At 42.9% G+C, this 15,848-nt stretch overlaps 1 protein-coding gene across 1 annotated transcript in view; it reads left to right on the forward strand.

The window, feature by feature from the left end:
- Positions 1–15,848, forward strand: part of atp8a1 (ATPase phospholipid transporting 8A1) — a 417,286-nt gene that overhangs the window by 328,788 nt on the left and 72,650 nt on the right. The window contains exons 27-28 of the mRNA XM_067988311.1: positions 5,401–5,475; positions 6,180–6,302. Coding sequence (XP_067844412.1) covers positions 5,401–5,475; positions 6,180–6,302 — 198 coding nt within the window. The remainder of the gene's footprint in view (positions 1–5,400; positions 5,476–6,179; positions 6,303–15,848) is intronic.

Here is a 15,848-nt window from a genome sequence, read left to right on the forward strand (position 1 = left end):
TGGGGAAAGGCCAATTTTACTAAGGTGAGAAATGATTTAACAAAACTGGACTGGAAACAGCTACTTGAAGGTAAATCAGTGTCAGCAGTGGGGGGCATTCAAGGGGTTCAGAGTAAACATGTTCCCACCAAGAAAAAGGGTGGGACTGCCAAATCTAGAGCCCCCTGGTTGACAAGGAGCAGACAGGGTAAGATAAGGCAAAACAGGGAAGCTTATGTCAGACACCAAGAGCTCAATACTTCAGAAAGCCTAGAGGAGTATAGAAAGTGCAGGGGTGAAATTAAAAAGGAAGTTAGGAAAAAAAGAAAGGCCATGAAAAAAATACTGGCAAGTAAAATCGAGGAAAACCCAAAAATGTTATATAAATACATAAAGAGCAAGAGGATAACTAAGGAATGAGTAGGATCTATGAGAGATGAAAAAGGTAACCTATGTGTGGAGGCGGAAGATGTGGGTATGGTTCTTAATGAATACTTTGCCTCTGTCTTCACGAAAGAGGGGGACAATGCAGATATTGTAGTTGAGGAGGAGGAGTGTGAAATATTGGATGGGATAAACATAGTGAGAGAGGAATTATTAAGGGTTTTAGCATCTTTTGAAAGTAGATAAATCACCAGGCTTGGATGAAATATATCCCAGGCTGTTAAGAGATGCAAGGGAGGAAATAGCGGAGACTCTGACCTCTGACCATCACTTTCCAATCCTCCCTGGCTACAGGCGTGGTGCTGGAGGATTGGAGGACTGCTAACGTTGTACCGTTGTTCAAAAAGGGAGAAAGGGATAGACCGAGTAATTACAGGCCAGTCAGTCTAACCTCAATGGTGGGCACATTATTGGAATCAATTCTGGGGGACAGCATAAATCATCATTTAGGAAAGGACGGGTTAATCAAGGACAGTCAGTATAGATTTGTTAAGGGAAGGCCGTGTCTGACTAACTTGATTGAATTTTTTGAGGAGGTAACAAGGAGGGTCGATGAGGGTAAGGCGTTCGATGTAGTGTACTTGGATTTTAGCAAGGCTTTTGACAAGGTCCCACATGGCAGACTGGGCAAAAAAGTAAAAGCCCATGGGTTCCAAGGGAAAGTGGCAAGTTGGATCCAAAATTGGCTCAGTGGCAGGAAGCAAAGGGTAATGGCTGACGGGTGTGTTTGCGACTGGAAGGCTGTTTCCAGTGGGGTTCAGTAAGGCTCAGTACTAGGGTCCCTTGCTTTTTGTAGTATATATTAATCATTTGGACTTGAATGTGGGGGGCTTGATCAAGAAGTTTGCAGATGATACAAATATTGGCCGTGTGGTTGATAGTGAAGAGGAAAGCTGTAGACTGCAGGAATGCAGGAAGATATCAATCAACTGGTCAGGTGGGCAGAAAAGTGGCAAGTGGAATTCAATCCAGAGAAGTGTGAGGGAATGCATTTAGGGAGGGCAAACAAGGCAAGGGAGTACACAATAAATGGGAGGAAGCTGAGAGGTGTAGAGGAACAAAGGGACCTTGGAGTGCACGTCTACAGATCCCTGAAGGTAGCAGGACCGGTAGATAAGGTAGTTAAAAAGGCATACAGGATACTTTCCTTTATTAGCCAAGCATAGAATATAAGAGCAAGGAGGTTATGCTAGAACTGTATAAAACATTGGTTAGGCCACAGCTTGAGTACTGCATACAGTTCTGGTCACCACATTAGAGGAAAGATGTGATTGCACTGGAGAGGGTACAGAGGAGATTTCCGAGGATGTTGCCAGGACTCGAGAATTTTAGCTATGAGGAAAGATTGGATAGGCTGGGGTTGTTTTCTTTGGAACAAAGGAGGCTGAGGGGAGATTTAATTGATGTATATAAAATTATGACAGGACTAGATAGAGTGGATAGGGAGGACCTATTTCCCTTAGCAGAGGGGTCAGTGACCAGGGGGCATAGATTTAAAGTAATTGGTAGAAGGATTAGAGGGGAGCTGAAAAGAATTTTTTTCACCCAGAGGGTGGTGGGGGTCTGGAACTCACTGCCTGAAATGGTGGTAGAGGCAGCAACCCTCAACCCATTTAAAAAGTAGTTGGATGTGCACTTGAAGTGCCGTAACCTACAGGGCTACAGACCAAGTGCTGGAAAGTGGGATTAAGCTGGATAGCTCTTTCTCGGCCGGCACGGACACATTGGGCCAAATGGCCTCCTTCTGTGCCGTAACTTTCGATGATTCTATAAAGCTAGTGCTTCCTCACAAGGAGGGAGAGAAATATGTGAGGGTGCGCCATCCCAGAACATTAACTGAAAGAAATTTCCTCACGTATCTCAAATGACTCAAAGCACTTCACATAGTGAATTACTTCGAAGTACAGTGACTATTGTTGTGTAGGCAAATGTAGCATCCAATTTCGCGCAGCAAGATCGTGAAAGCAGCAATGAGATGAATCTGTATTTTACTATGTGTTTTCTGTTAGTTGATGGGAGAGCATTGACCAAGATTCTGGGAGAACACCCTGCTCCTCTTAAAATAACTCTCTTCGATCCTTAATGCTCAGCTGAGCCTTCACAATAGGAAGTTTAATATTAAATCTGAAGAACAGCACCTCTGACAATGCAGAACTACCTCACTGATGCACTGGAATGTGATTATGTGCTAAAATTCTGGGGAATTGAACCTACCACAAGCCAAGACCGTTACTAATGAGATTGACATACTGGTCAAGTGGTAGGATACATCTGAAAGGCATTTGACTACAAGCCCAAACAAGTTTCTATCCTAGAATAGATCATTAGTCCAGCAAAGTTTGGAATATTGTCAAGAACTTGGACAAGGTTGGGCACAGAATAAGACACACACATTTGAAATTAATAAGCCTCAAGTGTGACTAGAAAATAGAAGAACACATGAACCAGATTAGTGGATATGCGGAACAGACACTCAACAAAGCAGTTGGTGCTGTCGATTACTTGTGCAAAAATGAGCTATGGAAATAGCTGATTGGGAGTGGAATAGAGATTATGAGGATTAACGAGACTGAGATGATCAAATACTGAAATGATAATTTGTGATGGATAATTGTCCATTAAGAGATGTGAGGATGGCTGGTATGTAAAAAGGAAAAGACTGGCGAAGGCAAATGTGGGTCCTTTACAGACGGAGACGGCAGAATTTATAATGGGGAATAAGGAAATGGCAGAGAAATTAAACAAATACTGTGTCTGTCTTCACGGAAGAAGACACAAAAAACCTCCCAGAAATGCCAGAGAACCAAGGGTCTGGCGAGAATGAGGAACGTAAAGAAATTGGTATTAGTAAAAAAAAATAGTACTAGAGAAATTAATGGGACTGAAAGTCGATAAATCCCAAGGACCTGATGATCTACGCCACAGGGTTTTGAAAGAGATGACTATAGAGATAGTGGTTGCATTGGTTGTGATCTTCCAAAATTCTATAGATTCTGGAACGGTTCCTACAAATTGGAGGATAGCAAATGTAACCCCACTATTTAAGAAAGGAGAGAGAGAGAAAACAGGGAACTACAGACCTGTTAGCCTGACATCTGTAGTAGGGAAAACACTAGAATCTGTTATAAAGGATGTGATAACAGGACACTTAGAAAATAATAATAGGATTAGGCAGAGTGTACATGGATTTATGGAAGGGAAATCATGTTTGACAAACCTATTGGAGTTCTTTGAGGATGTAACTAGTAGAATAGATAAGGGGGAACCAGTGGATGTGGTATATTTGGATTTTCAGAATGCTTTCGATAAGGTCCCACACAGGAGGTTGGTAAATAAAGTTAGAGCACATGGAATTGGGGGTAATATACTGGTATAGATTGAGAATTGGTTAACAAACAGCAAACAGAGAGTAGGAATAAACGAGTCTTTTTCAGGTTGGCAGACTGCGACTAGTGGGGTACCGCAGGGATCGGTGCTTGGGCCCCAGCTATTCACAATTTATATCAATGATTTGGATGAGGGGACCAAATGTAATATTTCCAAGTTTGCTGATGACACAAAACAAGGTGGGAATGTGAGTTGTGAAGAGGTTGCAAAGAGGCTTCAAGGGGATATAGACAGGCTAAGTATGCAGGCAAGAATGTGGCAGATGGAACATAATGTGCAAAAATGTGAAGTTATCCACTTTGGTAGGAAAAACAGAAATACAGAGTATTTTTTAAATGGTGAGAGATTGGGAAATGTTGATTTTCAAAGGGACCTGGGTGTCCTTGTACATGCATCACTGAAAGCTAACATGCAGGTGCGGCAAGCAATTAGGAGGGCAAATGGTATGTTGGCCTTTATTACAAGAGGATTTGAGTACAGGAGTAAAGATGTCTTACTGCAATTATATAGGGCCTTGATGAGCCCACACCTTGAGTATTATGTACAATTTTGGTCTCCTTACCTAAGAAAGGATATACTTGCCATAGAGGCAGTGCAACGAAGGTTCACCAGACTGATTCCTGGGATGGCGGGATTGTCGTATGAGGAGAGATGGAATAGACTAAGCCTGTATTCTCTAGAGTTTAGAAGCATGAGAGGTGATCTCATTGAAACATACAAAATTCTTACAGGGCTCGACAGAATAGATGCAAGGAGGATGTTTCCCCTTGCTGGGGAGTCTAGAACCAGGGATCACAGTCTCAGAATAAGGGGTAGGCCATTTAGGACTGAGATGAGGAGACATTTCTTCACTCAGAAGGTGGTGAATCTTTGGAATTCTCTACCCCAGAAATAATAAAGGCATCAGGGGATATGGGGATAGTGCAGGAAAATGGCGTTGAGGTAGAAGATCAGCCATGATCTTGTTGAATGGCGGAGCAGGCTCAAGGGGCCGGATGGCCTACTCCTGCCCCTATTTCTTATGTTCTTATCCTTCAGATTTGCTTGTTTACATTTGGAGATCAGGAAATATTTATTCAGATATAGTCCCCAAGACATTAACTAGATGGAGTAAAGTTTAAAATGGGGTAGATTGCATGTGGCCTGCTGGAATAGTAGGCTTGATGGGTCAAATGGCCTTTTCTTATTCTCTTACATTCTAAACACATCACCTTTCCACCTTTTAAGATGAGTTGTGAGGTTTCCATGGGTGGGCATGGAAACCTAAAGAGGGAGAACATCTTATCTTTGGAGGGTGAAAGACTTTTCTACTTTTATAGGTGAGGAATGTGAGTGGTGTGGTATAGAACTTTCCTCCATTTTATAGACCATGTAAGCATAGACCATTCCATAGAACCATAGAGGTTTATAGTACAGAAAGAGGCCATTCAGCCCATCATGACTCTGCCTGCTCTTTCCTAAAGCAATCCAAAACTAATCCCATTTCCCTGTACTAAAAAAAATTAGATTTAATTTTTTTTTATTATCATTTATATTTTTAAAAACTCTATTATAGGAGAGCTCATTGATGTTATTTTATTTCACTTCCAGATCTGGTTTGCTTTTGTGAATGGCTTCTCAGGACAGATTCTCTTTGAACGGTGGTGCATTGGCCTCTACAATGTGGTAAGTGTATTCGTTATTTGGATATTTAGTTCAAGTTGGGTGCATCGCAAACACAGTAGGGAAAGGGTCTTGAGCCAGCGATTCAGGATATCCTGGTCGGTTTCACGTCGACTCAAAGCGAAATTCGAATGGTCCCCAAAATGTCGATGTAGGTGGGTAGGACTGCGGTGCGGTAAATATCTTCAGACTCGGCGAACTTTGGTCAGTCGCTATGTTTCCAGTAAAGTCTAAATATCAAAATATTTGATTGTAGTTACTTTGGTTATAGTTTAAAAAATGTGATTTTAAAACATTTCAATGTATAGTTTTGGTACTATTCAACTGGTACCATACTGGTTTAAATGGTACAATTTATAGCAGGTGTTCCAGGGATTTATGGGGGTACAATGTAACAGAGCACATCTGACCACTACCTCATGCCACAAAATGTGGTGTGGTACATTTCTTTCTAATAACTGAAATGGAGCTTTCAGGCTGACATAGTTTGTAAGTCTCAAATTGTGCATCAGATTTGTGAACTTACTGCTACAATACATAAGATGTGCATTACATGGATGGCATGCAGCTGGAGTGTGGTGTTCAGCTGTTGTTATCCTATCTATATTGTTGATATTTTGTGGCGCCATTTTAATGCTGCTATTGCAAAGGAAGAAACAAAGAACACCGTTTATTCAGCTTGCCATTTTTATGTATGTCTGTGTCAGATTTTCACAGCTTTGCCTCCCCTCACTTTGGGAATATTTGAGAGATCGTGTCGAAAGGAAAACATGCTGAAATACCCAGAGCTCTATAAAACATCACAGAACGCACTGAACTTCAACACAAAGGTAAGTCATTTGTTGTTACGCTGAAATTCTATGTTTTGTGATTTTTAATTATCATGTTTCTCTTTCATGATTTGTTTTAGAAAGTACTGATAGTTGTTCCATCCTGCTTAAAGGAGGCACTGACTTGATGAAAAAGTCTTTGACGAGTTGAATTCTATATATGTTAAAACTAAGGAGCAGAGGTGAAGAAAAAGGACATCAAGATTGAAAAGAATAGGAGGAAAGGCAAGATATATCAAGAAAGGAGAGAGAGAGAAAACAGGGAACTATAGGCCAGTTAGCCTGACATCAGTAGTAGGGAAAATGCTAGAATCTATTATTAAGCACGTAGTAATAGGGCACTTAGAAAATCATATGTTTAGACAGAGTCAACATGATTTTATGAAAGGAAAATTGTGTTTGACAAATCTATTAGTGTTTTTTGAGGGTGTAATTAGCAGGGTAGATAAGGGGGAACCAGTGGATGTAGGATATTTGGATTTTCAAAAGACATTCGATAAGATGTTACACATTAGGGCTCGTGGGATTGGGGGTGATATATTAGCATGGATTGAGAATTGGTAAACGGACAGAAAACAGAGTAGGAATAATGGGTCATTTTCGGGTTGGCAGGTTTTAACTAGTGGGGTGCCACAAGGATCAGTGCTTGGGCCTCAGCTGTTTACAATATATATCAATGACTTAGATGAGGGGACCGAGTAAGAACATAAGAATATAAGAAATAGGAGCAGGAGTAGGCCAATTGTCCCCTCGAGCCTGCTCCGCCATTCAATAAGATCATGGCTGATCTGATCCTAACCTCAAATCTAAATTCATGTCCAATTTCCTGCCTGCTCCCCGTAACCCCTAATTCCCTTTACTTCTAGGAAACTGTCTATTTCTGTTTTAAATTTATTTAATGATGTAGCTTCCACAGCTTCCTGGGGCAGCAAATTCCACAGACCTACTACCCTCTGAGTGAAGAAGTTTCTCCTCATCTCAGTTTTGAAAGAGCAGCCCCTTATTCTAAGATTATGCCCCCTAGTTCTAGCTTCACCCATCCTTGGGAACATCCTTACCGCATCCACCCAATCAAGCGAGTGTAAGGAACCGAAGTTTGCTGACAATACAATGCTAGGTGAGAAAGTAAGCTGTGAGGAGGACGCAAAAAGGCTGCAAAGTAATTAAGTGAGTAGGCGAGAAGGTGGCATATTGAGTATAATGTGGGGACATATGAAATTATCCACTTTGGTAGGAAGAATAGAAAAGCAGAATATTTTTTAAAAGGTGACAGACTAAGAAATATTGGTATTCAGAGGGATTTGGGTGTCCTTGTACACGAATCACAGAAAGTTAACGTGCAGGTACAGCAAGCAGTTAGGAAGGCAAATGGTATGTTAGCCTTTATTGCAAGGGGTTGGAGTATTAGTGTAAGGATGCTTTGCTGCAATTATATAGAGCTCTGGTGAGACCACACCTGGAGTACTGTGTACAGTTTTGGTCGCCTTACCTAAGGAAGGATATACTTGCCTTAAAGGAAGTGCAACGAAGGCTCACTGGATTGATTCCTGGGATGAGAGGTTTGTCCTATGAGGAGAGATTGAGTAGAACGGGCCTATACTCTCGAGTTTAGAAGAATGACAGGCGATCTTATTGAAACGTATAAAATTCTTAGAGGGCTTTTCAGGGTAGATGCTGAGAGGCTGTTTCCCCTGGCCGGAGAGTCTAGAACTAGGGGGCATAGACCCAAGATAAAGAGTTTGCCATTTACGTCTGAGACGAGGAAAAAATTCTTCACTCAGAAGGTTTTGAATCTTTGGCATTCTCTACTCCAGAGGGCTGTAGATGCTCAGTCATTGAATATATTCAAGACTGAGATTGATGGATATTCGGACACTAAGGGAATCAAGGGATATGGGGATCAGGAGGGAAAGCGGAGTTGAGGTCGAAGACCAGCCATAATCTTATTGAATGGCGGAGCAGGTTCAAGGGGCCATATGGCCTACTCTTCCTATTTCTTATGTTACCAACCCTTCTGCCACTGGAAACAGTTTCTCCTTATTTACTCTATCTAAACCATTCATGATTTTGAACACCTCTATCAAAACTGCCCTTAACCTTCTCTGCTCTAAAGAGAACAGACCCAGTTTCTCCACATAACTGAAGTCCTTCATCCCTGGTACCATTCTAGTAAATCACTTCTGCACCCTCTCTAAGGCCTTGACATCCTTCCTAAAGTGTGGTGCCCAGAAGTGAACACAATACTCCAACTGCTGCCTAACCAGTGTTTTATAAAGGTTCAGCATAACTTCCTTGCTTTTGTTCTCTCTGCCTCTATTAATAAAACCCAGGATCCCATTTTTTTTTAAACAGTCTTCTCAACTTGCCCTGTCACCTTCAAAGGTTTGTGTACATACACCCCCAGGTGTCTCTGATCCTGCACACCCTTTAAAATTGTACCATTTAGTTTATATTGCATCTCCTCATTCTTCCTACCAAAATGTATCACTTTACACTTCTCTGCGTTAAATTTCATCTGCCATGTGTCTGCCCATATCACCAGTCTGTCGATGTCCTCCTGAAGTCTGTTACTATCCTCCACATTGTTTACTACATTTCCGAGTTTTGTGTCATCTGCAAACTTTGAAATTATACCTTCTATACCCAAGTCCACGTCATTAATGCATATTAAAAAGAGCAGTGGTCCTAATACTGACCCCTGGGGAACACCACTGTATACTTCCCTCCAGACTGAAAAACAACCGTTCACCACTACTCTCTGCTTTCTGTCCCTTAGCCAATTTTGCATCCATGCTGCCACTGTCCCTTTAATCCCATGGGCTTTAATAATATTCTGTAAGTCTTGAGATCAGATTGTAGGAAATTTAAGTGAACATGTCAAATCATCTAGGATTACAATGTTCTCCTAATTAAATGATAAACTTAATGGTGTGGAGTTTCCGCCACTTTTGTGGCCCAGATTCCAGCGCAAAAGATAAGGGAATTTTAAACCTAAGTGAGTTATGCCCAAAATCACTTATGTTTTTGTTTTCCGCGATCTTTTACGCTGGTTTAAGATTCAATTCGCCTGGATCATACCCCGCCCATGAAAATCGCCTCGCCCCATGTCGACATTCTGTGTTTCCACTGGTTAGGGAAGGCTCTTCAAATAAGGACTGGACACTGTTATTAAAAATGCTTATTTTTGGTGATAAACCCATTTTCAGCTGTATTAATAAAACTCCACCAGGTTACCACTCTTAAATACATCAAGGAATACTCTTTAATGGAAAGCAAAAGAAAACTATTATGTTCTATTCCGCTGATTCATGGAAGATTTTGCGTGTGAGATTATGCTAGTTTATCCGAGATTTGAACTGTAACCTAATCAGTGCAATTTCAAGCGCATTTTGGGCATAATTTCCTGATTGCGCCCAAAGTGGAAACTCTATCCCGTTACCTTTCAAAGAGTTTAACCATGTTAAATACTGCACTAACCTCTTCCATGCTGTGTTCTAGTGTTTTTTGGCCATTGAATAAGTACTAAACTATCTACAAAATAACAAAGCATCAACCTGCAGAACATTGAACAATTATAATATTTCCTTCTTGAAACCAACCATGTTGTAATCATTTGTAAAATGTATATGGCAGTACTGCACGCAACCTTTCAATGCTGTTGAGTACTTTTTACTCAAATGCTACTATAACATACAGCTACTTGTCATGCTTTAATTTTTTTCTTTCTCTTATTTAAACACTTCAATGACCAATCTAATGTTGAAAATAAATTGACTCTTTTACTTGCAGATTTAATGTAAACATCTCGCATATTTATGACTTTACAGTTTTAACAGTTGAGTTGCTGGAAAGGCATTTTTACAAAGCTCTTATTTTTTCAACAACTACATTCAGAGTGAGCAATTTTAAAAGTAATCAAGGAATACACACTTTTAGCTTAATTTCGTCAGTGATAATTTGGCATCATTACTTTTTAATGTTTGTTTTTGTTTGTGAATAAAATGCAGATCTGCAATTATTGTGGCATATGAACAATTGTAGTAATGATGCTTGGATAATAGCACTACAAAAATAAATATTCTACACTATTACAAGATGCAGGAAAGAACTCGTTGAGAAAAGTAATGTGTTAGAAAAGAAACCTTCAATAGAAAAATCTAATTGCAAATCACTTGACTGTCAAATTATTAGTTGCATGTGCTGTAAGAGAAAGCTGATCCAACTTCTTTTTCTCTGATGTGATGGGGAAAAGCTGTTTGTTTTTGCCTGCTGTTAATAAAGCTGTCTCCTATAGGCAGGAGTGATTAGTCCTTCTGGTTGAGACATCTACAGGCCTTGTGTATTTGTAATGTTGTGTGGAAATGGATTACTGACCCCTGTGGAGAGGCAGGTCAGAGGACAATATGAGCTGCCATTAAATTTGTAAGGGGGTGGGTCTTTACACCATTATTCATTAGTGTAGAGCTGTGAAAATTGTTTTTGCAAGGAATGTAGTGTTTGTTTTGCCAAGTTACTTCAAATCCTTAAAATGCTACACTTAGGTTGCAACATATTTCGACGATCAAATATTTTACAGATGTTTTTAAATTAAATATATCAATCATTTTTATTAACCATCTTATTAACTTTATCTGCCTTAAAGTATTGAAAGACAACCTTTTGAAAAAAAATTACAATTGTAAATTTAATTAACCCTTACTGTTTTTCTTGTATAATTGTAGAATTTACTCATAAATGTTAATTTTGGTAAAATCATAGTGTTTTGGTACTAGACCAATTAAGTGTCATGGAGATTGCAAAATGATTAGATTTTACACTTTATTTCTTTATTGTGTTATTGTACAATTAAACTAACTGTCAGCAGTGTTTGGAAGATTGTCATATTGTGCCTTTTGATGGTATTTCCTCCATTAAGGGTCCCACTAGCCTTCACCGGATGCTCATCCAGCCAAAGCGGATGGCACTTTCTGGAGGTGGCCGGGTTACTTAGCCATCGCCTGGCATTCGTCATAGGTATTACCGCCTACTGTCATTACGGTAGCAGGTTTTAACACCTGACCTGACATACACAGAACGCTTAAGAGCCTCCAATTGGTTGTTTGGCAACTCCACTTTCCATTCCCACTGTAAAAAATCCTTACTCATAAACCCTTTGGTTAAAATTAGACTCCACTACTATTGCCAACAAATCCTCTGGACCTGATGGCCTATATCCTAGGGTTCTAAAAGAGGTGGCTGCAGAGATAGTGGATACATTGGTTATGATCTTCCAGAATTCTCTAGATTCTGGGACGGTCCCAGTGGATTGGAAGGTAGCAAATGTTACCACATTATTCATGAAGGGAGGGAAAGAAAAAACAGGGAACTACAGGCCAGTTAGCCTGACATTGGTCCTCGGGAAAATGCTGGAATCCATTATGAAAGAAGTGGTAACAGGGCACTTAGAAAACCATAATATGATTAGGCAGAGTCAACGTGGTTTTATGACAGGTAAATCGTGTTTGACAAATCTATTAGTTTTTTGAGAATGTAATTAAAGGGGAACCAGTGGATGCAGTATATTTGGATTTTCAAAAGGCATTCGATAAGGTGCCGTATAAAAGGTTGTTACACAGGGTAAGGGCTCATGGGGTTGGGGGTAATATATTATCATGGCTAGAGGATTGGTTAAAGGACAGAAAACAGAGTAGGGATAAACGGGTCATTCTCAGGTTGGCAGGCTGTAACTAGTGGGGTGCCACAAGGATCAGTGCTTGGGCCTCAGCTATTTAAAATCTATATTAATGACTTAGATGAAGGGACCGAGTGTAATGTATCCAAGTTTGCTGATGATACACAGCTAGGACACAAAGGGCCCGATATTAGGAGGGAGGCAGGTTGCCAGCGGAGGGTCGACTGGGCGCGTGGGTAACCCGCTCAGTAAAATCGGTGGGTTCCTCACGCAATCGTAAGTAAATTGAAGCCACTTATCTTGGCTTCTGGGTTTCGTGCTGGAAAGCTGCGCAGCGGGCGGACTGCACACCCACATCGTAGGCTGTCAGCTGGAGGAGCCCTATGTAAAGGGGCAGTCCTCCACTGACTGATGCTGCAGAAAGGAGCCAAAATTACAGCATGGAGCAGTCCAGTGGGAAGGCTGCTCCCAGGTTTAATGATGCCTCACTCCAGGTCCTACTGGATGGGGTGAGGAGGAGGGGGAGGACAGAGATCTTCTCCCGGCGGACGGGAGGAAGTGGCCTGCCTCTGCCAACACGAAGGCCTGGCTCGAGGTGGCAGAGGAGGTCACCAGCACCACCAACATATCACGCACCTGCATACAGTGCAGGAGGCGCTTCAATGACCTAAGTAGGTCAGCCAAAGTGAGTACACTTACTCATTCCCCTACACTCCGTCAGAAATGGGGATGTTCGCTGATGACTGCACAGTGTTCAGTTCCATTCACAACCCCTCAGATAATGAAGCAGTCCGAGCCTGCATGCAGCAAGACCTGGACAACATCCAGGCTTGGGCTCATAAGTGGCAAGTAACATTCGCGCCAGATAAGTGCCAAGCAATGACCATCTCCAACAAGAGAGAGTCTAACCACCTCCCCTTGACATTCAACGGCATTACCATCGCCGAATCCCCCACCATCAACATCCTGGGGGTCACCATTGACCAGAAACTTAACTGGACCAGCCATATAAATACTGTGGCTACGAGAGCAGGTCAGAGGCTGGGTATTCTGCGGCGAGTGACTCACCTTCTGACTCCCCAAAGCCTTTCCACCATCTACAAGGCACAAGTCAGGAGTGTGATGGAATACTCTCCACTTGCCTGGATGAGTGCAGCTCCAACAACACTCAAGAAGCTCGACACCATCCAAGATAAAGCAGCCCGCTTGATTGGCACCCCATCCACCACCCTAAACATTCACTCCCTTCACCACCGGCGCACTGTGGCTGCAGTGTGTACCATCCACAGGATGCACTGCAGCAACTCGCCAAGGCTTCTTCGACAGCACCTCCCAAACCCGCGACCTCTACCACCTAGAAGGACAAGGGCAGCAGGCGTATGGGAACAACACCACCTGCACGTTCCCCTCCAAGTCACACACCATCCCGACTTGGAAATATATCGCCGTTCCTTCATTGTCGCTGGGTCAAAATCCTGGAACTCCCTTCCTAACAGCACTGTGGGAGAACCGTCACCACACGGACTGCAGCGGTTCAAGAAGGCGGCTCACCACCACCTTCTCGAGGGCAATTAGGGATGGGCAATAAATGCCGGCCTTGCCAGCGACGCCCACATCCCGTGAACGAATAAAAAAAAACATCACCACCCCCACCCCACATCTCCTTCTGCACTGCCAACACTACTCTGTCACATCACTCCTCACACCTACTCAAAGCTCATCCTACCTGCACTTACTCACCTCGCCAGTACTCATCCCACCACTACCACTCAACCCAATCCTCATACAATCTCGTGGCTCTATCTCATACTCACCCTCTGATGTATCTCTTTCACTGTCAGCCTCACCCAACCTGCCACAACCTGTGCTGCAGCCACAGGGCATGCATCATGTATGTGTAGTAGGAAGCGTAAGGCAAACATGTCGTGAGCATGAAGGGGATGCACAAGGGTGTTTGAGGGTTTGTCATGGTTTTTACTTGAGTTGATCAGAAATCAAATATATTACATATTATTTTGTCACCACTACTGCCACGTCTTGGCCATTCTTGACTGACTTTTGCAATAATGTCCTTTCATGAGGTTCTCCATGGACACCCTTCATGCCATCCATTGGGTCACCCTACAGTGGGTGTATGTGTAGTTGCACGACTACTTTGTGCAGGTGCCTGTGGCGCAGCACTGTGTTGTGTAGCTCCACGTGGCGGCATGCCTTTCGAGGCTGGTGGTGTTGCTCGTCCTCCAATGGAGTGATGAATGCAGCAATGGAACCCCGCCCCCCCCAATCCTGACTGTGTGAGTGTGAGGGGGTCCACAATGTAAGTAAACGTGTTTGGACAGCAGAGTTTAGGGTATGATTTAATAATTTGGAGTGTGGAGACAACAGTGTGGCAGGTAAAACTTTGAGGTGACAGAGTGCCCTGCTGCAATGAATGAGGGTTTACCCCGCACCTGTTAAATGGACCTTTGTAGCTGCCGCTGGCTGCAACATGTCTGTTTAAACAGGGAGTCTTTCACCCAGCATGGCAAACACGCTCTGGGTAGTCCAAAATTCAAATCCTCCAACTAATGATGTCTGTAAACAACCGCAAGTACCCAGATAATGATCTTAAGTGGGATCCCGCCGGCTTTGATTGCCAGTGGGAGTCCCGCATGTGGGGGCTGCGTGCACACTGATTCGCGTCATTGGGGAACCCGGAAGCGGACGGGTTGGAGCCAGACTCTGGACCTACTCCGGGAATCCCCAATTTTAGGAGCTCCCCCACCACAAACGCACCTGCTCGGACATCCGAAAATTGACCCCAAAGAGTCTGCAAAGGGATATAGACAGGTTAAGTGAGTAGGCAAGAAGGTGGTAGATGGAGTATAAAGTGGGGGAAATGTGAGGTTATTCACTTTGGTAGGAAGAATAGAAAAACAGAATATTTTTTTAAATGGTGAGAAACTGTTCAATGTTGGTGTTCAGAGAGACTTGGGTGTCCTTTTTTTCATTCGTTCATGGGATGTGGGCGTCGCTGGCAAGGCCAGCATTTATTGCCCATCCCTAATTGCCCTTGAGAAGGTCGTGGTGAGCTGCCGTCTTGAACCACTGTAGTCCGTGTGGTGAAGGTTCTCCTACAGTGCTGATAGGTTAGGTAGTTCCAGGATTTTGACCCAGCAACGATGAAGGAACGGCAATATATTTCCAAGTCGGGATGGTGTGTGATGTGGAGGGGAATGTGCAGGTGGTGTTGTTCCTATGTGCCTGCTGCCCTTGTCCTTCTCGGTGGTAGAGAATCATGGTTTTGGGAGGTGCTGTCGAAGAAGCCTTGGCAACTTGCTGCAGTGCATCCTGTGGATGATACACACTGCAGCCACGATGCGCCGGTGGTGAAGGGAGTGAATGTTTAGGGTGGTGGATGGGGTGCCAATCAAGCGGACTGCTTTGTCCTGGATGGTTTCGAGCTTTTTGAGTGTTGCTGGAGCTGCAGTCATCCAGGCAATTGGAGAGTATTCCATCAGACTCCTGACTTGTGCCTTGTAGATGGTGGAAAGGCTTTGGGGAGTCAGGAGGTGAGTCATTTGCTGCAGAATACCCAGTCTCTGACCTGCTCTTGTAGCCACAGTATTTGTGGCTGGTCCAGTTAAGTTTCTGGTCAATGGTGACCCTCAGGATGTTGATGGTGGGGGATTTGGCGATGGTAATGCTGTTGAATGTCAAGGGGAGGTGGTTAGACTCTTGTTGGAGATGGTCATTTGCCTGGCACTTGTCTGGCGCCAATGTTACTTGCCACTTATCAGCCCAAGCCTGGATGTTGTCCTCGTATAAGAAACACAAAAAATTAGTATGCAGGTACAGCAGGCAATTAAGAAGGCAAATGGCATGTTGGCCTTTAT

This window comes from Heptranchias perlo, chromosome 1 (assembly GCF_035084215.1).
Source record: "Heptranchias perlo isolate sHepPer1 chromosome 1, sHepPer1.hap1, whole genome shotgun sequence".
In the NCBI taxonomy this organism is placed as follows: Eukaryota; Metazoa; Chordata; class Chondrichthyes; order Hexanchiformes; family Hexanchidae; genus Heptranchias; species Heptranchias perlo.